This window comes from Castor canadensis, chromosome 11 (assembly GCF_047511655.1).
Source record: "Castor canadensis chromosome 11, mCasCan1.hap1v2, whole genome shotgun sequence".
Lineage (NCBI taxonomy): Eukaryota > Metazoa > Chordata > Mammalia > Rodentia > Castoridae > Castor > Castor canadensis.
The window spans coordinates 4,782,056-4,803,149 of record NC_133396.1 but is presented as its reverse complement, the minus strand read 5'-3'; the positions used below and the strand labels follow the sequence as shown (position 1 = coordinate 4,803,149).

The 21,094-nt window shown below is 52.2% G+C and overlaps 2 protein-coding genes and 1 long non-coding RNA gene across 3 annotated transcripts in view; 2 read left to right on the top strand and 1 right to left on the bottom strand.

Moving 5' to 3' along the window:
* Nucleotides 1-386: 386 nt before the first annotated feature.
* Nucleotides 387-4,100, top strand: LOC141414022 (uncharacterized; the record flags this gene model as incomplete). The annotated part of the gene is made up of 2 exons (XM_074048903.1): nucleotides 387-2,569; nucleotides 3,758-4,100. A coding segment is annotated over one exon (912 nt), but the record flags the coding sequence as incomplete, so codon positions are not given.
* Nucleotides 4,101-4,460: 360 nt separating this feature from the next.
* On the bottom strand, nucleotides 4,461-16,057 carry LOC141413668 (uncharacterized). Its single transcript, XR_012438416.1, has 4 exons — nucleotides 15,669-16,057; nucleotides 9,533-9,682; nucleotides 6,822-6,996; nucleotides 4,461-4,961 (listed from the first exon to the last, which is right to left on the bottom strand). It is a non-coding gene; the product is annotated as an uncharacterized lncRNA (long non-coding RNA).
* Nucleotides 16,058-16,158: 101 nt separating this feature from the next.
* The window catches only part of Septin9 (septin 9), a 153,372-nt gene continuing 148,436 nt past the window's right edge, over nucleotides 16,159-21,094 (top strand). Inside the window, exon 1 of the mRNA XM_074045036.1 lies at nucleotides 16,159-16,260. Coding sequence (XP_073901137.1) covers nucleotides 16,242-16,260 — 19 coding nt within the window. The 5' untranslated portion in view covers nucleotides 16,159-16,241. The remainder of the gene's footprint in view (nucleotides 16,261-21,094) is intronic.

The window sequence follows — 21,094 nt, the reverse complement described above, 5'->3', positions numbered from 1 at the left end:
GTGGGGAGCTCCATGATAAGGCCTACACATGGTCACCTACTCATACAGAGTGAGGGGAGGGGAGTGAGCGGCGGGAGCAAGACGAGAGACAAACCATCCCTTGCTCTGCCTCCTGCAGCTTCCCGTAGCTGTGTAGACCAGATCTCAACTCAATGCACTACGCCATGTACAGCAATTGGAGACGAGACAAGAAGTGCTGAAGGCAAATGACAAACTGGGAACTGCTTCCACTGTTAACAAGAGTGAAGAGGCCTAAGGAGAACGGTGGGGCCAGAATGGAGAGAATAAAGCCGCTGGCACCGGGGAACTGGACCCGCAGTGCCGAGTCATGGTCACCTGACAGGCTCCTGTCCGGGTACCAGAGGCCACATTAACCACCTTCCCTCCCTGGCCCAGTTCACTGCCTTCTAGACCACAGCATACCATCAACCCCTCCATTACATTACCTCGTCCATCACCTCTACCTCCTGTATCCAATTATACACTGCACTTATCACCTCCTCCTCCATCAGACCTCCATCCCACCACCTCCATCCCACCACCTCCTCACCACCACCTCCTCATCTATCAACTCCTCATCCATCACCTCCTCACCCACCACCTCCTCACCCACCACCTCCTCACCCACCACCTCCTCACCCACCACCTCCTCACCCATCACCTCCTCACCCACCACCTCCTCACCCATCGCCTCCACACCCACCGCCTCCTCACCCATCACCTCCTCACCCATCACCTCCTCACCCATCACCTCCTCATCCATCACCTCCTCACCCATCACCTCCTCATCCATCACCTCCTCATCCACCACCTCCTCACCCACCACCTCCTCATCCATCACCTCCTCATCCATCACCTCCTCACCCATCACCTCCTCACCCACCACCTCCTCACCCATCACCTCCTCACCCATCACCTCCTCATCCATCACCTCCTCACCCACCACCTCCTCACCCACCACCTCCTCATCCACCACCTCCTCACCCACCACCTCCTCATCCATCACCTCCTCACCCACCACCTCCTCACCCACCACCTCCTCACCCACCACCTCCTCACCCACCACCTCCTCACCCATCACCTCCTCACCCACCACCTCCTCATCCACCACCTCCTCACCCATCACCTCCTCATCCATCACCTCCTCACCACCACCTCCTCACCCATCACCTCCTCATCTATCAACTCCTCACCCACCACCTCCTCACCCACCACCTCCTCACCCACCACCTCCTCATCCACCACCTCCTCACCCACCACCTCCTTACCCACCACCTCCTCACCCCCACCTCCATTAGTGGTCACCATCACCATGGGTGTGCAAGGTCCCAGGCACAGAGACGCTGGTCACTGTTCTTCCCTGATTCCCATTCTCACAATCTCACGGTTCTTTCTGACTTGGAGCTCTGTGCACCTGGGCCACAGTGGAGAGGCTGGGACTTGATGTCATCTGGGCTAACTTCCTGTGTGCCTCATGGCCCTTTCCCTGGGAGGTGAACCAGGATACCCTGCTGACCTCAGGACTGATCTTCACCTTCTCCCTGGTCGTGGGGTCTCCTGTCTCCCGCTTCCTCTCTCTTAGGCACCCCTTCCGGGCCATTGCCCACACTTGCCCCACACAGTGAGCTCAGCTCTCTTCCAAAGGCAGAGGGCCGTCAGCTCTCTGCCATCAGCTTTGGCCTCAGGCCCTGCGCAAAAGCCCTGACATCTTAGAGCTGGCCCGGGAAAGTGGAATAAATGTGGATAAATCCTGGTCTTGGGGGTCACCCCGCACCCTGTTCTTCTGCAGCCCCAGTGGCCTCTGGGGACAGTTGGGGCTCCTGAGAATGAGGGAATGTTCTGTGATTTGGTCCAGTTACAGAATCGCCCAGTGGGTCTCTTCTGGAACCCTCAGTGTCTGATGGACTGATGGTTTTTCAGGGGTGGATTGTGGAAAGGGGGGCACTGTTTACTAGGGTTTGGGGGGCTGTGGAGGGACCATCCCAGGGTGGAGCTAGGGGCTTCTATGAGACATGGCTACCAGCTGCTACAGTTGTTAAGTGAACATGTATGACACCAAGGCATCAGCACCACCAAGAACAGCTGCTGCCAAGAGTGCCGTCCCTTTTTTCTAGTCAGAAGAGGCATCTGTTGCATGAGCTTGGATTGCCAACATGGTGGCCCTCACCCAGGATTCACGTGTCTGCGTAGTGTCCTGGGGGCCACAGAACCAGGCCTGTTGACAATACTCGTCAACCTGGGCGCTCAGAGAAAGGAGCAGAGGCGGCGTATCCTTTCCTAGAGTCTGACTTCCCGGTTGCTTCCTCCCTCCCCTTCTCCACCTGCTGCAAGCCCAGAGAACAGCGACAGGAAGGACACCAACCGGCCCTCGAGCCAAAAAGCGTGGAGCTCGACAGGGTCCACCCACAGGTGACCACCCTCACAGCACAGGACTCAGGTTGACGAGGAAGTGTTTCCAGGCACATGAATGTAAACTGCCAAAAGTGAAATGTTTCAAACATCAGAAAAAAATGAAGACCTGAGGCTCCACAGGTGGCCACCACTTGGATCTGCTGCCTGGTGTATCAAGGTGAGCATTTGCTTCAGGCCTTCCCTTCCCCCTTCCAGTAAATGTTAATAACAAAATATCACACGTCCGTCTGGACAAGGTGGTGCACACCTGTAATCCTTGCACACGTAAGAGGCTGAGGTAGGAGGTTGAGAGTTCAGCCAGACTGGGCTGAATAGCAGACTCTGTCCCAAAACAAAGCAAACAAAAAAGTCACATATTGCAAATAAGTAAAGGGAACGAATGAATGTTTGCCAGGAAAAAGAACAGAATTACATTGAAAGCCCCTCCTCTCTGCACCGCTCTGGGACCCCATTCCTCCTTTCCTCCGAGCTAACCACTCCTCGGTTTGTACTGTGCCTTTCTTTGTGTCCACGAGCAACAAACTGGTGTGCGTGGGTGCGTGTGTGTGCGTGTGAGACTGAATTGCTGTTCACACCACTCTGCATGACCGATGTGTTTGGACTCCTGTCTGTCAGTTTATTTTATGGTCTCATTTACCACGCCTCCTGGTCATCCCTTCCTGTCTGCTACTGGATTGATAAGCACTTCAATATTCTCTTCTTTGCTGGCTTGAAGCTGTAGATTGTAATATTTTTGTTTTGTTTTGTTATGAGACAGGGCCTCATTATGTAGCCGAGGCTAGTCTTGAATTCTTGATCTTCCTGCCTATACCTCCTGAGTGCTGGGATTATAGCTGTGCACTACAATGCCCAGTTCAGGATGCACTGTTTTGTTGTTATTGTTTTGTGATACTGGATTAAACCCAGGACTTTGAACAAGCTAGGTAAGCCCTGCACCACTGAGATACACCCACAGCCCTTTTGTTTGTAATTTTTTTTTTGACATAGGTTCTCATTAACTTTCCCCAGGCTGACCTCAAACTTGAAATCCTTTTATCTCCACCTACCAACTGCTGGAGTTACAGGTGTGCACCACCACACCCTGCTCAGGATGCATTCTTTCAGCCGGTATTTAAATATAAGTCTTTAACTATAAGTGTTTCAGCAAAGCTGAAAGTCATTCAGTATTTCTACCCTCCTTAGTGAGGCTGACTTCCCATTAGATGTTCCCTCAGCCCTTGTTACTGGTTTAGAATTTCAGTTCCACCATTTTAACACATGAAATTAATAGCTTTTAATTTCATAACAATATTAATTAACCAACATCTTTTTAAATTCACCATCTTTTCTTGCTCTCTTTCCCCAGGGATAATTACTTTGGTGACTTTTCAGGGATGGTTCGTGGAAGGGGCGCTAAAAACATCCACTTCACGTCACTCCTGAGTGACAGTTTAGCTGGGTATAGGATTCTAGGGTGCTGGCTGCGTTCCCTTGGCCCCATGGAACTGTTCCAGGCTGCAAGCCATCTGCTGGATTGTGCTCACTGTTTCTCTGTGGCTTTGGAAGTCTGGTTTTCAGACTCTCTCCAGCCTCAGCCGTGCTGCGGTTTCACCACGAAGCATCTAGGACGGTGTGGGCACTGCGTGTCTGGAGGCTTGTGTCTCTTTCCAGCTTTTGAAAACTGTCAGGAGAAATGACCCAAGCCTTGTATGCACAAATGAATAATAAAATAATAAAAAAAAAAAAAAAAGCAAAAACCATCAGTTTCTTCTTGTCACTCCAGCTTCTGATCTGGTTCGTCCACGTAGCTGGGCCACATTCTCGTTCCCACCGGCCTCCAACTTCTTCCTCTGTGCAAGGTGTCCAGCCGTGTGCGTTCCATCTGCCGAGTTTTCAGTGTCAGGAGTCACGCTTCAGACTTGCAGGATTGCTAGTGGATTTTTCTTCATGACCACGTGTTTATTTCATTTAAACCAGTTGAAGTTTCACAAGTTCTTATTCTCTTTGACGATTCTAAATATTTTTATTTGAAAATCACTTTCAGATGTCTCTTTTATTTCCACTAATCAGGAGTGGCTTCATAACATGATCAAGTTTCTTTTCTTTTTCTTTTTTTTTTTTTTTGGTGGTACTGAGATTTGAACTCAGAGCCTCACACTTGCTAGTCAGGCGCTCTAACTTGAGCCACTCTGCCAGGCTTTTTTGTTTGTTGAGTATTTTTGAGATAGGATCTTGCAAACTGTTGGCCTGGAGCTGGATTCAAACCCCGATCCTCCTGATTTCTGCCTCCTGAGTAGCTGAGTCCTTCAGATGTTGCACAGTGGGGAGCTCCATCCCAGCTTCAGTGCAGAGCTCCAGCCCCTGCCTCTTTCTCAGTGTCTGTTACAGGTGATGGTTATCTTTCTTTTCATTATGGCTGAATCTTTTCATTTTCTTTTTAAAATTTGTCCATCTTTGCTATATGGGATGGCTTAAAATATGAACTTTAAATACCTTCTTCTTAATAACTCAAATATTTTATTTTGCTGTAAACTTATTAAAAGTAAAAGCAGTGTCATTTTTTCAGTGTCCTGGAATGTAATGAGTTTGAAGGTTAATTTTGCAAAATAAAGGCTCATCCGGTGGGCCCAATGTGAGCTCGGCTGAGCGTGTCCCCCCGCCCCCCACACACAGAGTGGTGGACTCTGCCAGCCGCACACAGGCAGCAAAGAACAAATCACAGTCCTCATTTAAAAGCAGGAGGTAACAAAAGTCCCCTGCAGGATATTTGTATCAGTTTTTCTCTATTGGAAGCCCCTTGGTTAATTGGAGTTAATTGTAGTTAATTGTTGATAAACCATTTTATTGAATTATAACATTGACACAGAAAAATGTGCAAATTCTAAGTGTGCAATGTGACCAGCATTCTCCCTTGGACACCCCCTCGTCAACATGATGACGACCCCAGCAGGGGTGGGGCCTTACCTCCTTTTCATGGGTAAGGAAGTGGGGCTTGCAGAGGTCAAGTGAATGTTTCCAGGGGTTGTGTACAGAGGGGGCCCGGGCCAGGTCTGGGGTCTCTACTCTGCTCCTGCTCCAGGAATAGCTCTGAGTCACTACTATGACTGGGGAGGGGCTGGGAAGGTGGGGGTGCCCACTGGGAGCAGAGAAAAATCAGCAGGTGAGACTTAGGGGGTGGGCCATGGAGGGATGGGAGGTGAGGGCTGCAGGGAGGGGCTGGGTGGAGGGTCAGGGCTGGGAGCCAGCTCAGGTCAGGAGCCAGGACCCTGGTGCTGGCCTGCCGACTGCAGTGCTGGGACAGTCATCTTACCTCCCTGTGCTTTGCAACTTCATCGTCCAGCATTTAAAAACACACAGGAGAAACAATAACACACCTGGAGGCTCCAGATGGGGTTGCTAATTTTTGTTTCATTTTAGAGAGGGTCTTGCTATGTTGAGCCCCCTTGAACTTCTGGGTTCAGGCAATCCTGTGACAGCTTCCTGAATAGCTGGGACGGCTAGTACCTAGCCCAAAGACATGTGCTCCTTCCTATTACCACCTTTTTATTTCTTAAGGACATTTTCTTTCTTTCTTTCTTTTTTGTGACAGTACTGGGGTTTGAACTCAGGGCCGACACCTTGAGCCACTCCACCAGCCCTTTTTTGAGATAGGGTCTCTCAAACTATTTGCCTGGGTTGGCTTCAAACCTTCATCCTCCTGATCTTCCTGAGTCACTAGGATTACAGGCATGAGCCACCAGCGCCTGGCTTTTAAGGACATTTTCATGCACACACATACAGACACAGAGAAAGAAAAACATGTCAGAATAAAGACCAGTTATTTCTTCAATTTTACCAAACAAACAAACAAACAAAAAAAGCCTCTCTCCATTGTCCTTGCTAATCTCATTTTGCCTTGGATGGTGACAACTTGTCACAGGCCAGCCCTGGCCCCTGGCCTAGTTATTGGGAACCCTGGACAGGGTACTAATGGCAAAGCCACCTTCCAAGAGCTAATTGCCTGAGTCTGAGGTGCCTGGCCATAGGATCCCCAACTTAGCAAGTAGAACTACAGTCATCTGGGTTGAATTTGAATTTCAGATAAATAATGGTTTTGGGGTTTTTTAGTGGACGGGACACAGTTACACTACGGAAATGTGTTGCTTACCTGAAGTTCAAATTTACCTAGGCATCTGGATGTTTGGGCAAGCCAGCCATGGGACCCCCCCGCAGAGCACACTGAGGACAGGACCCAGGAGACCCAGGGCAATGCCTATAGGCCGGTGTGACCCAGAGGCCACAGGCTTCCTGACTCTGGCTCCCATGACCCCAGCCACCTGCAGCTGCAGCCCTGAGGGCCAGGACCCTGTTTCTCAGCCCTCTCCCTCAGCTGCTTGGCAGGCCCTGTATTTATTTTCATCCTTAATGAAAACAAATTAAGATTTGCTCACTCTTGAGATCTGTGAGGTGATTGCTCCTGTGATAAGTGGAGACACCTGGCTTTTCTCTCTGTTGGCCGGTCTGGGTGGAGAGATGGAGAGGAAGGCTCGGGGCTGGGTTTCCATCCGGCCGGTTCCCACAGGCCACTTTTCCATCCATCATCAAATCTTTATCAGAGGCTGGGCACTACAGAGATTTGAGGGACCCAGGATAGGAGCCAGGCTCAGGCTCCCTTCCCCAGCCACATGCTGCCTGCCCAATGTGCCAGGGAGACAAGAGCTGAGTCAAGGCAGGCGGAGTGGCTCAAGTGGTAGAGTGCCTGCCTCGTAAGTGTGAGGCCCTGAGTTCAAACCCCAGTACAGCCAAAACAAAAAAAAATAACTGAGTCAACAATTCTTGTACCATCTCCATCATTACAACCATGGGGCAGTCAGGCATGGATGGCCCCATGAGGCAGAGGGGAACTGAGGATCTGAATTGTGAGGGGGTGTGTCAAATAGCAGAATGGGATTCCAACTCAGATGTCCATCAGACCCGGGGTCTCAGCTCAGGGAGAGGGTTAAAAGTTTAGATTCCAGTTGGGCACCAGTGGCTCACGCCTGTAATCCTGGCTATTCAGGAGGCAGAGATCAGGAGGATCACAGTTTGAAGCAGCCCCAGGCAAATAGTTCCTGAGACCCTATCTCAAAAATAGCCAACACAAAAAAGGGCTGGCAGAGCTGCCTGACTAGCAAGCATGAGGCCCTGAGTTCAAACTCCAGTGCCGCACCCCCGCCCCCAAAAAAGTTGAGTTTCCAACACAAAGGCCACACTAGCTTCCCCCTCATCACCCCAACTGAGAGAAGCCCTCCCTGCTGGGGCAGTTTGGAGGACACAGGCCTGTGGCATGAGAAGCTCCAGGAGGTGATTTAACCGGTAGGAAGGGATGACTGGGGTAAGCAAACACCTGGGGGGGGGGGGGATGTCCAAGGGGACCCTGAGGGACAATGACTAGCCCAGCCCTGCAGGTCCAGTGGGTCTGGTTCAGGTTCATGAGTGAAAAGTGAGCCAAGACTGAGATTTGAAATGGAAGTTAAGACAGCCTTGGGTCCCTGGTGGCGTTTCTCAGGGATCCTCAGCTTCCACCTCCCTCTCCCCCACACTCCTGTCCTGTCCCCCCAGGCTCTGGTGAAATGTCAGCAAAGAAGCCCGACTTCTTCCTCCTGCCGTGGAGTGGCCTTTTCCCCTGGTAAATCACCCAGCTCCTCCTCCTGGAGGGAGGAGGGGACAGACAGGAGAGGGACGGCCAGCAGGAAGTCACAGGGCAAAGGAGACTTGGCCAAAGGTTGTTGGTGGCATCATTTGCATGCTGTAGGAAGGTGTGCCTTGCCCCAGTGCCCTCCGCCATGTCTGACCCAGGACCGTGTGCAAGCAGGGTTTCCCAAAGGATGGGGGGGTGGAAACCACAAGGTAAAAAGGACCTGGGGACAAAAGGGGAGGCCAGGCAGGAGGATCACAAGCTTAAGGCCAGATGGGCTACTGTCTGAGACTGTCTCAGAAAAAAAAGAGAAATGATGCAGGTGAGTTCAAATTCCATAAAATTCACCATTTGCGGGAGATGTGGCTTGGGGGGTATAACACTTGCCTAGCACGTACAAGACGCTGGGTTCGATCCCCAACACAGTTAAAAATAAAATAACATTTGAAAGTGAGCAACTCAGTGGCATTTGATATAATCGTGACGGTGCTGGAGTTTGAATTCAGGGCCTTGCCCCTGCTAGGCAGGTGCTCTATCACTTGAGTCACACCTCCAGCCCTTTTTCAATTTGGTCATTTTTCAGATAGGGTCCCATGTTTTTGCCTGGGGCTAGCCTTGGACCTCGATCCTCCCAATGTCTGACTCCTGAGTAGCTGGGATTATAGGTGTGAGCCACAGCACTCCACCCCAGATACTTCCTGTAGCCTTCATCTTGGAAGAGGGCTATGATATACCTCCTTACTACGACTGCATACACACTTGCTTCTCGTGCCCTGGTATCGTGCACACCCCGTGCGTGCCTTTGGCTGAAGGGTCTGATTATTTCCTCCTGTCTTCCACAGCTGGGGTCCCATGCAGTCCCAGATGCCTCACACAATGCTGTTTCCAGCTGAGACCCCCCCCACTCCCTCTGCCATGTATCCTTCACACACTCATCAGCTTCCCTGGGGTGCATGGGGCTTCCTCAGTGCAGCTGGTGGAACCCTCTGTCAAATGTCACCTGTCACCCTGCTACTCCTGTGGAATCCTGGGTCATCCCTGACACCACGCCCTCACAACCCCTGGACACAGCTCATCCCCAGGACTGGGTGACTTTATCCCCCAATTTCTCCTATATCTGTCCACATCTCTCCACCTCCTCCATCTTAGTCCAAGCCAGCAGCTCCCTGACCCAAGGTACTCACTGCTGAGGCTCCTGACTGGACTACGGTCCCTCTGGTCGTTTCCAGATACAAATCTGGCCATTCACCCCACCTCACCCCTCTCAGAACCTGTCTGTGACTTTATATTTGTTTTAGGATAAAAATACAAGTCTTAAAGTGTCTGCAAGGCCCACTTCCTCCACCATCTCTGTCCTCTTTGGACTCAATCTCTCAGGCCCAGGCCCTCTGCCAGTTTCTTGTGTAGGAAGAACCCTGTCCCTGTCCCTTGTTCCTCCTACTACAGGCCCTTTGCATAGGCTGTTCTCTGCCTGGGGTCTCTTACCCTTGTGTTTGTGTTTCCTGTTTAAGCCCTCCTCATCCTTCTGGCCTCTGGCCCGGGTGGGTGTCCTTCCATATGCTCTTGCTCCTTCTTGACCTTTGCCCCCACTGCCACTGGTCCTGTTTCAGGATTATTTGGTCAATACTGTCTTCCCTACCAAAGCACAGAAATATATGTTGAGTCAGCAGATGAACATAAACACAGTCCAGAGACAAGTGTATGGACATTTCAAAGCTTTTTTTTTTTGGCCTGGGAACAACACTGGAAAATTTTATTTTATTTATTCATTTTTGCCATACTAGGGTTTGAACTCAGGGCCTGCATCTTGAGCCACTCCACAGCTCTTTTTTGTGTTGATTTTTTTTCCAGATAGGGTCTTGCAAACTATTTGCCTGGGCTGGCTTCGAAACTTGATCCTCCTGATCTCTGCCTCCTGAGTAGCTGGGATTACAGGCGTGAGCACCACTGGTGCCTGACTTAGAATTATCACATTAATGTACTGGGGGTACATTGTGACATTTACAAAGGTGCTTACGGTATATCTCAGTTAGAGTCACCCCTCCATGTTGCTCTTAAAACAGTTTCAACGGGTCTCATTGTTTGTTTTCATACATGAGTACCTAGAATTTCCACCATATTCACCTCTTACACCCTTTCCTTACATCCTCCCCCTCCCCTCCCCCCACTATTGGTGCCAACCCCCGAACAGGACCTGTTTTACCTTCCTGTCCTCAATTTTTGAAAAAAGACATTTTTGTTGTTTAAGATAGCTATACAAAGAGATTCATTGTGACATTTCCATGTATGTATGTATTATATCCTGAATTGCTTCATCCCCTCCATTTTTCTCCTTTCTACCTTAGTTCCCCATTTCAATGCTCTTAATAGATATTTGCAGAGTACCTTCTGGAAAGGTGTACTGGGGAGCAGTCCTTAGTGCACTGGTGAGTCTGGGGAGCCTCACCTCACCGCACAGCACTCATGCAGCAAAGCCTCAATCTCCTGACCAGCCCCCAGGATGCCGGAGCCAAGTCAGCAACAAAGACGCTGAGCCCAGCAAGCCAAGGGCAGCTGAGCCAAGCCCACGATGTGGATGTAGGGTCCCTCTCCACCAGGACAGAACGGTCCCCCTGCTGGCCTATCCCAGTCAAGTCCAGTCATTTGGGCCTGAGAGTCCAGGGGCAGCCTGCAGGGGACAAACTAGGAAGAAATTGACAGAGGGCAGAGAAGGTGGTGGAGGCAACAGGGTTCAACAGACAGAGACGTGTGACAGTGTGAGGAGGGGCTGTTTGGGGACCAGCTGAGGCCCACTGCTTATATTACTGGCTCCGGACTGGAGAGACACAAAGGCCAGCATGGCTGACCGAGCTCCTATTTGGGCTTCCCCAGGGAGGCGGCTCTGTGGACCACGTTGGTGTGTTGGGTTGTCCCAGCTAGCAAGGGGCTTGGATCTAGTCCTTCAAAGACTGAATTCTGAATTCTGGCAAGAACTCAGAGGTAGATCTTCCCCTGGCGCCTGGCCTGGGATCTTGACTGCAGTTGTAGAAACCCGAGACAGGAGCCAGGCCCAGACCCGACCAGTGAACGGAGAGGAGTTGTGTGTGTGCGTGTGTGTGTGTGTGCGTGTGTGTATGGGGGGGCATTAAACCACTCGCGCTGTGTGATTCGTTACACAGTGACAGCTAGCTGATATACTTCCCATCTGCCTTGGCCTCCTGAGGGAATAGGGACCTCAGGGGGCCAGACTCTCACTTAGTGGCCCAGGGCTCTGAGATTGAGGGGTCCAGAGAATAAGGCAGCAGCTACAACCCCTGTCTGACCTAACCTCAGAAGCAGCTCCTGCCTCTCATAAGGCCCCTGGACTCAAAGGGAGGAGACCAGGTGCTCTCCGTGGGAGGAATTTCAAGGTCCCATCATGGAAAAGCACTTGGGCTGGGTGGCCTTCCTGTGACCCACAGCCCATCCTTGGCCACAAGGACTCACATCCCTCCTACACTGGTGTCTGTCCCCAGATGCAGAGAGGGCAGGGGCTCAGCCGAGGTCCACCTCTACTCACATAAATCGGGTCTTGGGGCACAGAGTCCTCCCGCCTGGGGCCCTGTCCTGAGTCACACTTCCCCTTTCAAGAGAAAACCGAGCCTGCAACTGAGCAGGCTCGCAGTCTGCTTCCTTCCTCCAGGATGAAAAGTCTCTTTCACGGTCTCTTGGCTTCAGTCCACCAAGCGCAAGAACCAAATTCCTCTAAAAACTTGGGAGTTTCCAGTGTGTCAATTTAAATTCACTCCATCCGACAAAAATCTCACCCATAAAACTGCTTAAAAATAGGGACTGGAGGCGTGTCTCAAGCAGTAGAGTGCCTGCCTCTCAATCAGGTAAGCCCTGAGTTCAAACCCCAGTCCCACCAAAAATAATACCAATAAACTTTTTTTCTTGGGGCGGGGGAGCTGTTTTCAGTTCACAGGGAAAAAAAAACTCACACAGAGAATTCCTAAATCCTTCCTTTTCCTGTCCCTCCAGTTTTCTCTCCTATGAATGTCGCACTTTATCTAGTGACGTGGGTGTGCTGAAAACAATGAGCCAGTAATGATGCATTGTCACCTAAGGCCACGGTTTACATTTGGTTCAGTCTGGTGTTGTGTGATCCACAGATTTTGACAAACGAATAAAGATGCATCCAGCATTACAGTTCCCATTTAGAGCAGTGTCGCTGCCCCCCTCCATTCCTTCACGCCTTCCCTTCACCCCCTCTTCCCTAGAGCCCCTTAGACTGGCTTTTTTTCACTTAGTACTACAAACCCTTTTGAGCTAAGCCCTTTACTACCTTGGCCTCCATGAGGCTGTGGAGAAGACCTGCAAAGCTTGGTGGGAAGCCTCCCAGAATGCTTTTGTCTGCGGGTTTACGAGGCACCTTTCATGTTTTACCCTGAGGTCTGTTTGTTTTTGTTTTTTGAAATGGGGTCTCCCTGAGTAGCTTGGGCTGGATCTTCACACCTCCATCTCCCCAGTGCTGGAATTACAGGCATGCATCACCTCGCCTGGCTGCTCAGAGGTCTTAATAAAGGGTCTTACAGCCTGCTGTACCTCTTTGTCCTGAAGCCCTTTCTTACTTTGCAAATCTGCTGCTGGCTGAAAAGACTGTGACAGCCCTTTGCATTCCCTCTCAGTTCCACTGCAGAGTGAAATCATTTGCTTTTAGTTCATCTCTTTCCTTTTTCATTTTATTATGGGCAGAAAGAGTCAGGCAGCCCCTTCAACATTCTGCCTCAGCTGCTGGTTAGTCTCTAGATAGCAATGTCTCTCATGAGTGACACATGGAGTGGGTCCATGAGGACACCCTGTGGTCCGACAGGCCTCCTCTGGCTGTGCTGCAGCCCCTGACCAAAGACCACAGGCAGCTTAGACACCAGGAGGTAGCTTGCCGGGTGGCATAGATGAGCTGGGCTCCTCATCTTCAGTACTTGAGTCCAGCAGTGGACTGCACGTGGCTTTCAGCCTTATTCTGGAGGCCCCAGCTTCACTGATGTAAGAAGCTGGCTGAGGAACCAGGGTACAGTAGAGACTCTTAGTTATTTTCTAGAGTCGTCTAACAGAACTGTCCCTGGTCTCTAAGCTATGAGTCCCCATCATAGGTGTAGTTAACTGGCCATAAGCCGCAGAAAAGAGCTGAGGAAAGGGACCAGAAGGTACCAGGAGGACAAGGAGCTTCAGAGAGAAACAGGAACAGCACCTGCCTCATAGTTTTGCCCAGGGTGGGCCCTGGTGGGGAAGGGGGACATGCAGCAGGGTCTCACAGAGACCTCAGGATAGAAAACCTGAAGTGCACACTTAGCATGTCAGTCTTAGACAGAAACAAGACCAGGTAGTGATGGAGCATGGCACTATCTGTTTCTGTGCTACTGCAGACAACAGTTTTGCTAAAGGGTTCTGCCACCACATTCAGTGTCCTTGGGGCTGACTGAGTGAAGGGGAAGAGCACTAGCCAGTAAGTGTGAGGCCCTTAGTTCAAATCCCAGTGCTGCCAAATAAATAGTGTCCTTTCCTCCAGGGTCCAATAAGCATTTTCTTTATTTTCCTTCACACTCTCACCAGCTTCCTCCAGGCCCTCCAGGATTCTGCCCACTGCTCTGAAAGCCGATGCCATGTGTTTTGGGTTTTAGTGAAAGCAGCACAGACACAGATAACATTACCTTCCTAATCATAACCCCAGCCTCATAAGATGTGTAAAGCATAATTTCCATTTATCAGAGTGAAAACTGAGACAGCACAGAGCCAGCCAGGCATGGTGGGACATGCATAGTGAGACCCTGTATGGAAAAAAAAAAAATTCTTTTGGATAGCTATCCAAAGGAAGGAGCAAAATAGCTGTTTATGGTGACCTTGAGACATGAGGGAGCGTCAGTAATGTTGGGTGTACTCTATGCACTAAAGCGGAGGATTACATCACACATTGTAGAGGGGTGTCCACGGTGGGGGGGAGTAAAAGTAAAATTAGGTGCTTAAACAACTATGGCTCACACATCCCCAAATGCCCTTCTACGGAACCCCTCATTCCTCCTCCTCCTTCCCATCTACCTTCAGATTTTCAGAATCCAGACTCCTGAGGTTTATTGGCCATGTCCGGGCACAGCCTGAGCAGTTTTTGCTAGACCTGAGCAGAAATGTGCAGGTGTTGGTACAAGTGGTGATTGGGAGTGTGGGTGGGGGTGTGGATATCCCAGAATAGGAGGACAGCCGTTTACAACTCATCTTCTCTGCCCAGGCCTGTGGCTGTGCCCCTCCCTGGCCCCTTCTTCCGCTGTCAGCCTCCAGAGCCTTGAGCCTCAGGCTAGGGGCAGGGGGGTTTGCCTTGGAGTCCCCAATCCCCTCTGGTCACATCAGCTATTCCTGGGGACAGGTGGAGCAGGAGCCTCCACGGGGCTGTGGCAGGACCTGGGACAGATTACCTGGGAAGCAGTGTAGGTGGGGGGACAAAGCACTGTGCCCATAGGCCTTGATTCCTGGCATACAGCACACAAGTTTCCCACACTCAGGCAGGAAGTGGCCATACTTCTTGATTTCTCAAGGAAGGCTAAGGAGAGGGAAAGGGATTTTTTTTTTGGCGGAGTTAAGTATAACTGTCAAGCGTCTGGCGGGCTTTTTAGGCTGGGGCGATGGAGGCAGGGCTGCATCCCTGCATGCGCTTCCTGAATCGACCCCCACCCTCCTCTCCCATCCTGGGGCCCCGTGAGTCTCCAGCTCGGCTGCGGGTGATGCATCCAGCCTGAGGCCGGGCACGCCCTTCCCTGTGCCTGGAACCCGCCGCCTCCGCATCACCTTAACTACCTGGCAAATCCCGGCTCATTCTTTAAAACCTCGTTTTGGCATCGTCTCAATAGGACTCTTACGACCCTCCAGACAGAATTAATCTCTTTCTCCTTTGTGCATAAAAAAACAAACAAAAAAAACCAACCGTTTGATTACGGTAAAATTTTTAAGGATTCAAAAGTCAAAAGAATTCTGTACACCAGGTCGTAAAGCCGGGGCCTACGCCTCAGCACCAAAACAGTGAGCGGCGCGCAGAGCCCAGCACCGAGCAGATGCGCAGTGTTTCTCAGATGGAACAGAAATTATCGGGCCCAACGCAACCATTTTACAGATGAGGAAACGGCCGTCCTGCCTCATAAGAGGAGTCAATACGGGCTGTCTTTTTTTTTTTTTTTTTTTTTTTTTTGCGCGGCACTGGGGTTTGAACTCAGGGCCTACACTTTCATCCACTCCATCAACCTTTTTTTTTTTTGTGATGGGTTTTTTGAGATAGGATCTCGCGAACTATTTGCCCAGGCTGCCTTCAAACCGCGATCCTCCTGATCTCTGCCTCCTGAGTACCTAGGATTACAGGCCTGAGCCTCTCTGGCGCCCAGCTCTTTTTCTTTGGTGGTATTGGAGTTTGAACTCAGAGCTTCGCACTTGCAAAGCAGGCACTCTACCCTTGAGCCCCACCTCCAGTCCATTTTGCTCTGGTTATTTAGGAGATGGGGTTTCTCTAACTTTTTGCCAAGACTCGCCTTGAACCGCGATCCCCCCCCCATCTCAGCCTTTCAAGTAGCTAGGATTGCAGGTATGAACCACCGGCGCCTGGCAGATCTGTCCTTTTCATTACCTGAAAAGTAGCTGGACAGGTACGCTGGGTCGCCGATCCTGTCCCACCCTGGTTCACTACCGCAGAGTCCTGGCTCCGACCCCCCAGGCTGTGCCCGCGGTGCGCCCAGGGCGCTTCCTCCTTGCGCTGTCACCTGGCCCAGATCCGCCCCGCCCGGCCTTGGAGCGGAGAAGTTGCCGGGACTCCGCGGCACTAACCCACCGGCGCCAGGAGGGTGTGGCGGGTGGCGCGGGGCAGCCCGCGCGCGGGACCCAGGCGGCAGTTCCCACCCTGGACACACCTGCGGGGGGCGGGCCTGCGGCGCGGGGCGCGAGCGGGATGGCGCAGGGACGGCCCCTCTCGGGATCGCGTGGCCCTGCGAGGTGTCGCTGGCTCCGCCAGGTGCTGAGCGGGCCGGGGCGCGGGGGGCGCGGGGGGCGGGGCGCGCACCTCTGTGGGGCGGGGCCGGGGCGGGGCCGCCCCCTCTCCCCGCCTTCCTCCCTCCCATTCCCGGCTGGGGATCAGCAACCTGGAAGCCCGCGCCGCGCCGCCTAGCCGCCACACTTTCCTGGGAGCGGCGGCCAGGGCGGCACCATGAAGAAGTCGTACTCAGGTGGGCGCCGCGCCCGGCGTGGGGAGGGGTCGGTGTCCCGGACCAGCGCCTCTTACCTGAGCGCTTGCGGCCCGCAGTGGTCGAGACCACCCGGGAGCCAAGCGGGTCGGACACCCTGCAGGTCGACTTTCTCCCAGGACGGGGCTTTGGCACCCCACGAGGTTGACGCAGCCCCCTCCCCGCGATTGGGATCAGGGGCGCCCAGGCGTTAAGCCCCTCCTTCCATGCATTTGGTTTCCTCTTTGCGCCAAGTAACCCCTCCCGCGCGCTGACCCTCCGACCGCCGGTGACTGGAGAAGGCCGGGCGCCCGAGCCCTGTGACCTCTGCACGGCTGGGGCCACTTCTGACCTTGGCTGCTGTCCCCTTCGCTGTCAGGCAGTACTGGCTAGCCCTGGAGTCTGGGGTGGGGGCTGTTCTGCCCTCCCTGTCCCTTCTCTCGAATCGCTGACTTCCCCAGGCGGCGCCCGGGAGAGGCTTTGGGTCCCTGTCTGTGTCTGGACGTGAGTGGGGTGGAGAGGTTTCCCTGCTTTCAGCCTCCAGGGCTGGTGGTCCAGGCCACAGCATCCCTTCTTGCAGTTGACTCCTATACCCAGTGGGGCACGGAGAGATCTCCAAATGGGACCCACCAACCAGCAGCGCTGGAATTTGGCAGCTCAGTTCATTTTTTGGGTCTCAGGGTGCCATCAGTGCGGGCGTCCTAACTCTGGTCTAGCAGATCCCACTTGACACAGGTGGAGGAGGCCCGATTTGACTGTGGGGAGACATTCAGAATCTTTGATAGCACCCCACTCTGTACTCTGCAATTCCATTTTTCAGATGGGCCGTCGGACGCCACAAGGGCAGATTAGGGAGGTCCTGATCTCCATTCTTTTTCTTTTCTCTCCTCCAGTTTGTTCTCTCTCTTTTCTTTTGTGATCCAGACCCGAGTCTTTGTCCTCCTCAGTCCTCAAATAAGCTTCTCAGTCCTCTTCCACAAACTTTCTGTTTGTGTGCCTCCTGTAATCTCTTTGGATGGGAAGCTTTCTGCCAAGGACTGTTGAATTAATTTTTATTGACAAGAGGTTAGACTCATGGGACTTGGAGCTGATGAGGTCATTTGAGCCATTCCCCTACTTTGGGACCCTTTTCTGTTTCCTCCTGCTTTCCATATGCAGGAACCAAAACGAGTAAGAGAATACCTCATCAAAGAGGATCATTCAGAAGTTCCCCTAAAATACCTTTTTGGGTCAATAACTTAGAATTTCCCTGGGCCTTGGTGTTGGTGTTGCAAACATGGCCATTCAAAGCCTGCATGTGACTCTGCCTCGGGAAAATAGAGGAGTTGATGTAATGGTGGGGGAGGAGGGGGTTTCCAGGTGGCATATGCCTGGGTTTGGCATGGGGCCTCTCTCCCTCCTCAACACGCTTCAAATGCTTGAGATGGTTGTGGGCATCGCGGCCAAGCGCTGGGTTTCCCCAGCTCTCTGGACTGCCCACGTATAGTTATTTGCTCCCACTGGTGGGTCCCAACAGTGGGGGTGTCCAGGTCCTCCCAAGTCATAGGTCCTTGGCCTTTTCTGCTGAGACCATCCTGCTCAGATCCTAGAAGAGACTCTGAAGCGGTTTGGGGTCTCAGAGTCAGGCTTATGGTGGGGGGCAGGGGTGCATCAGCATTTGCTCTCTGCTGCCCTCTTTCACACCTACCCCACCCCCACCAGGTAAACGTTTTTTCCAAAAGGATGAAACTTTTTGCAGCCAGTGGAAGTAGATTTTCTGGGGTGAGTAAGACCAGCTCCTGTAAAAGCAGGCTCCCTGGCTCCTGATGTTTACCTAAAGGGGCGGGGCACCCCTAAGGATAGGCAAAGGGAGGGCTTGGACCATTTCCAGTTTATTCCCTGTCTGGCTATTGTCCAAGGTGTGTTGGGTCACTGTGTTACAGGGGTATGGGGTTGGGCTGCAGGCGGCTGGCTGAGGAGGGGGTCTCTTGGGCCCCATGCTGAGTGTCCTCCAGATCTCTTGGCGCTAGCCCTGTTCTGAATAGTGGCACTTTTGGAATCTGGCCCTAAGCAGTCACCATCGCCGTGAAATCAAAGAAAGTAGTAAAGAATGTCAAAAATCAGCCGGGTGCTGGTGGCTCATGCCTGTAATCCTAGCTACTCAAGAGGCAGAGATCAAGAGGATTGAGGTTCAAAGCCAGCATTAGACAAATAGTTCTTGAGATCCTGTCTTGAAAAAACCCATCACAAAAATGGGCTGGAGGAGTGGCTCCAGCTTTAGAGCCCTTTTGCTTTGGAAGTGTAAGGCCCTGAGTTCAAACCCCAGTGACACAAAAAAGAATGTTGAAAATCTCCCCAGTGTCTGAAAACTCAAGGGCAACCAGAGAGGTTTTTATTTTTTTCTAGACTGAGTGGGGTTATTGCTCCGGACCTATTTATGGGCTAGAAAATACACAGAGTGGTTGTCATGCTGTCCTCAGAGGGGCTGCCATTAGTGCTCCTGGACCTCTGCAAAGGAGAGATGAGAAGTATGTCAGAGGTGATCTGGGGACCAGTGGTGTGTGAACACCCACAGAACAGGCTTCATGTGTTGGGCTGGTGACAAGACATGATTCTTGCTGGAGAGAGCTTGTATTCTCAAGCAGGATGAAGGGAGGATGAAGGAAGGCAGAATGCAGGTGACACCCGTGCCTCCACCTCCCAAGCAGGACAGCTGCCTAGTGTGCAGCAAGGCATCGAAGGAGGGGTGGGAGATTTTAGGAGGACATGAGATCGAGCTGGACCTCAGGAATGAGGAGTTCTGAGTAGTGGAGAATAAACAAAGCCAAGACTCAGGTGGGGCAGCTGGAGGACCCAGGGGGCACTTGGGGACTGCATCTGGCAGTTTCCAGGCTTTTCCTGGATTCACTTCCCCTGTCCCTCCAGTGGGGCAGAGTACTGGCAAGCTAGAGGCTGTGTGTCCAGAGGTTCAGGACAGGGGTTCAGTGCTGCCAGGCTCTTAGGATTAAATCTTGGGCTGTCACCTTGCTGTGAGGACAACTGCACAGGTTAAATGAATCCCTACATGAACAGGCTTGAAAAGACCCATGCTGTGCTCATCAGGTGCTGTCCTGGGCATGATTGGTTTGGCATGGACAATAGGAAGGACAAGGAAGCCATGTGCTATCCATCCCTGGGACATACCTGGTGGCCTTCCTCATCTCGCTTGGTATGGAGGCTAGGAGTGTGACCACTCCGTGCTGGAGCCAGCTATCATCCGCTGACTTCCTGTTCTTTGAGCCTCTCAGTCAGGGCTTCACACTGCACTCTGGTCACATAGAACTTCCTTTCCAGTGTCCCTGGCTTCCCTTCCAATCCTCAGTGCCAGTGGCAAGGGGGACTTACCTGAATTCTTTGAGCCTACAAAAACGGGGGTGAGAGCGTGTCTGTGCATGCACTTGGGGATTATCCTGTGGTTCTTTGTGGCTTTCAGGAGGCTCTAGAAGGGGTGCCAGCCAAGCTTCAGCTCTGCTGTGGTGATTTCTGTGAAGGTCAGGACAGGGAGGAGGCTGTACCATAGGAACAGCCTCCCATAGGATTTGATGTGAGTCGTTCAGGAGAACAGGGCCTTCACCTCCAGGCAGTACTCCAGAAGTGCCCTTGAGAAGAGCCATGATGGCATCCTTAAAGAACCCCTGAGAACATTCTGAGTTGGCTCCCCTGGGGGATGGGAGAAGGGGTGAGAGCACAGGGCTTCTTCTCCTTCTCTGCAGACCCTTCTGTGGCTTCTTGCCTGTTCTCACTGCCTCTTGTTTTCTCATGCCCAAGCTTGTTTGCTCTGGTGAATTCAGGGGACCTGGCTGCTAGACTCATGCCACCCCCATGCCCTCTATTCATGACAGATGTGGCTCACCTGAGTCCTGGGTCAGCTTTTCCCTGCTGTCATGGAGGTAGGAAGGCAGGTTCAGGCAAGGACAGCCAGAGGACCACTCCACCCTACCTGTTCATCCCAGACCACAGTCACCTGCCCACCCGACATCTCCTCAGCAGGGTGAGAGTTGTGGTGGTGGTTCTGAGGACCAAGTGCAATACATCAGAATGTGAGACAGTCCATCCTCTGCCTGGAATCCCTGTGTGACCAGTTCAAGCCAGGATGAGTGCATAGGGGACATGGGATTGCCATGTGCTTAAGGTTCAATGTGGGTGTCTGTAGGGGACATCTCACCTGTGGACCCACAGAAAGAGGCACTCCCAGATCTTGGACTGCCCTCCTCAAATTGTCCTGTCCATCCCTGGCCACCCTGAGGGCCCCACATGAATGGGGCCTGGGGGCAGGCGCTGGTTTCCGCGTGTTTGCCCATGAGCATTTGTGTGGGCTCTGAAGTTTGCTTAAGATGTGCCTGATAAGGAAGGTTCAGCACACACCAGTGCAGGCCGGCTCAGAGCCCAGGCAGATCCCCTGGCTCTGAGGGTGTGGGGGCACCAAAGAGAGGCCCAGTCCCCGAGACGCATAAGCATTTAGACAGGGTAGAGAAGGAGTGACTTGCTGACTTCCTACACCTCTGTTTGTTGGGGCTGTTACCCTGGAAACATCCCAGCTCCAGGCTGCTGCAGGGACTTATAGGGGATCAGGTGAAGCCCCCTGGGACTTGTACAAAGTGCACTAAGAGCCAGGTGCCAGTGTCTCACGCCTGTAATCCTAGCTAATTGGGAGGCTAAGCTTGGGAGGATTGCAGTTCAAGGTCAACCCAGGGCAAATAGTTCTCTAGATCCCATCTCGGGGGGGGCGGGGGGGGAAATCATAGCAAAATAGTAGAGCACCTGCTTTGTAAGCTCAAAGTCCTGAGTTCAAATTCCAGTACCACCAAAAAAAAAAATA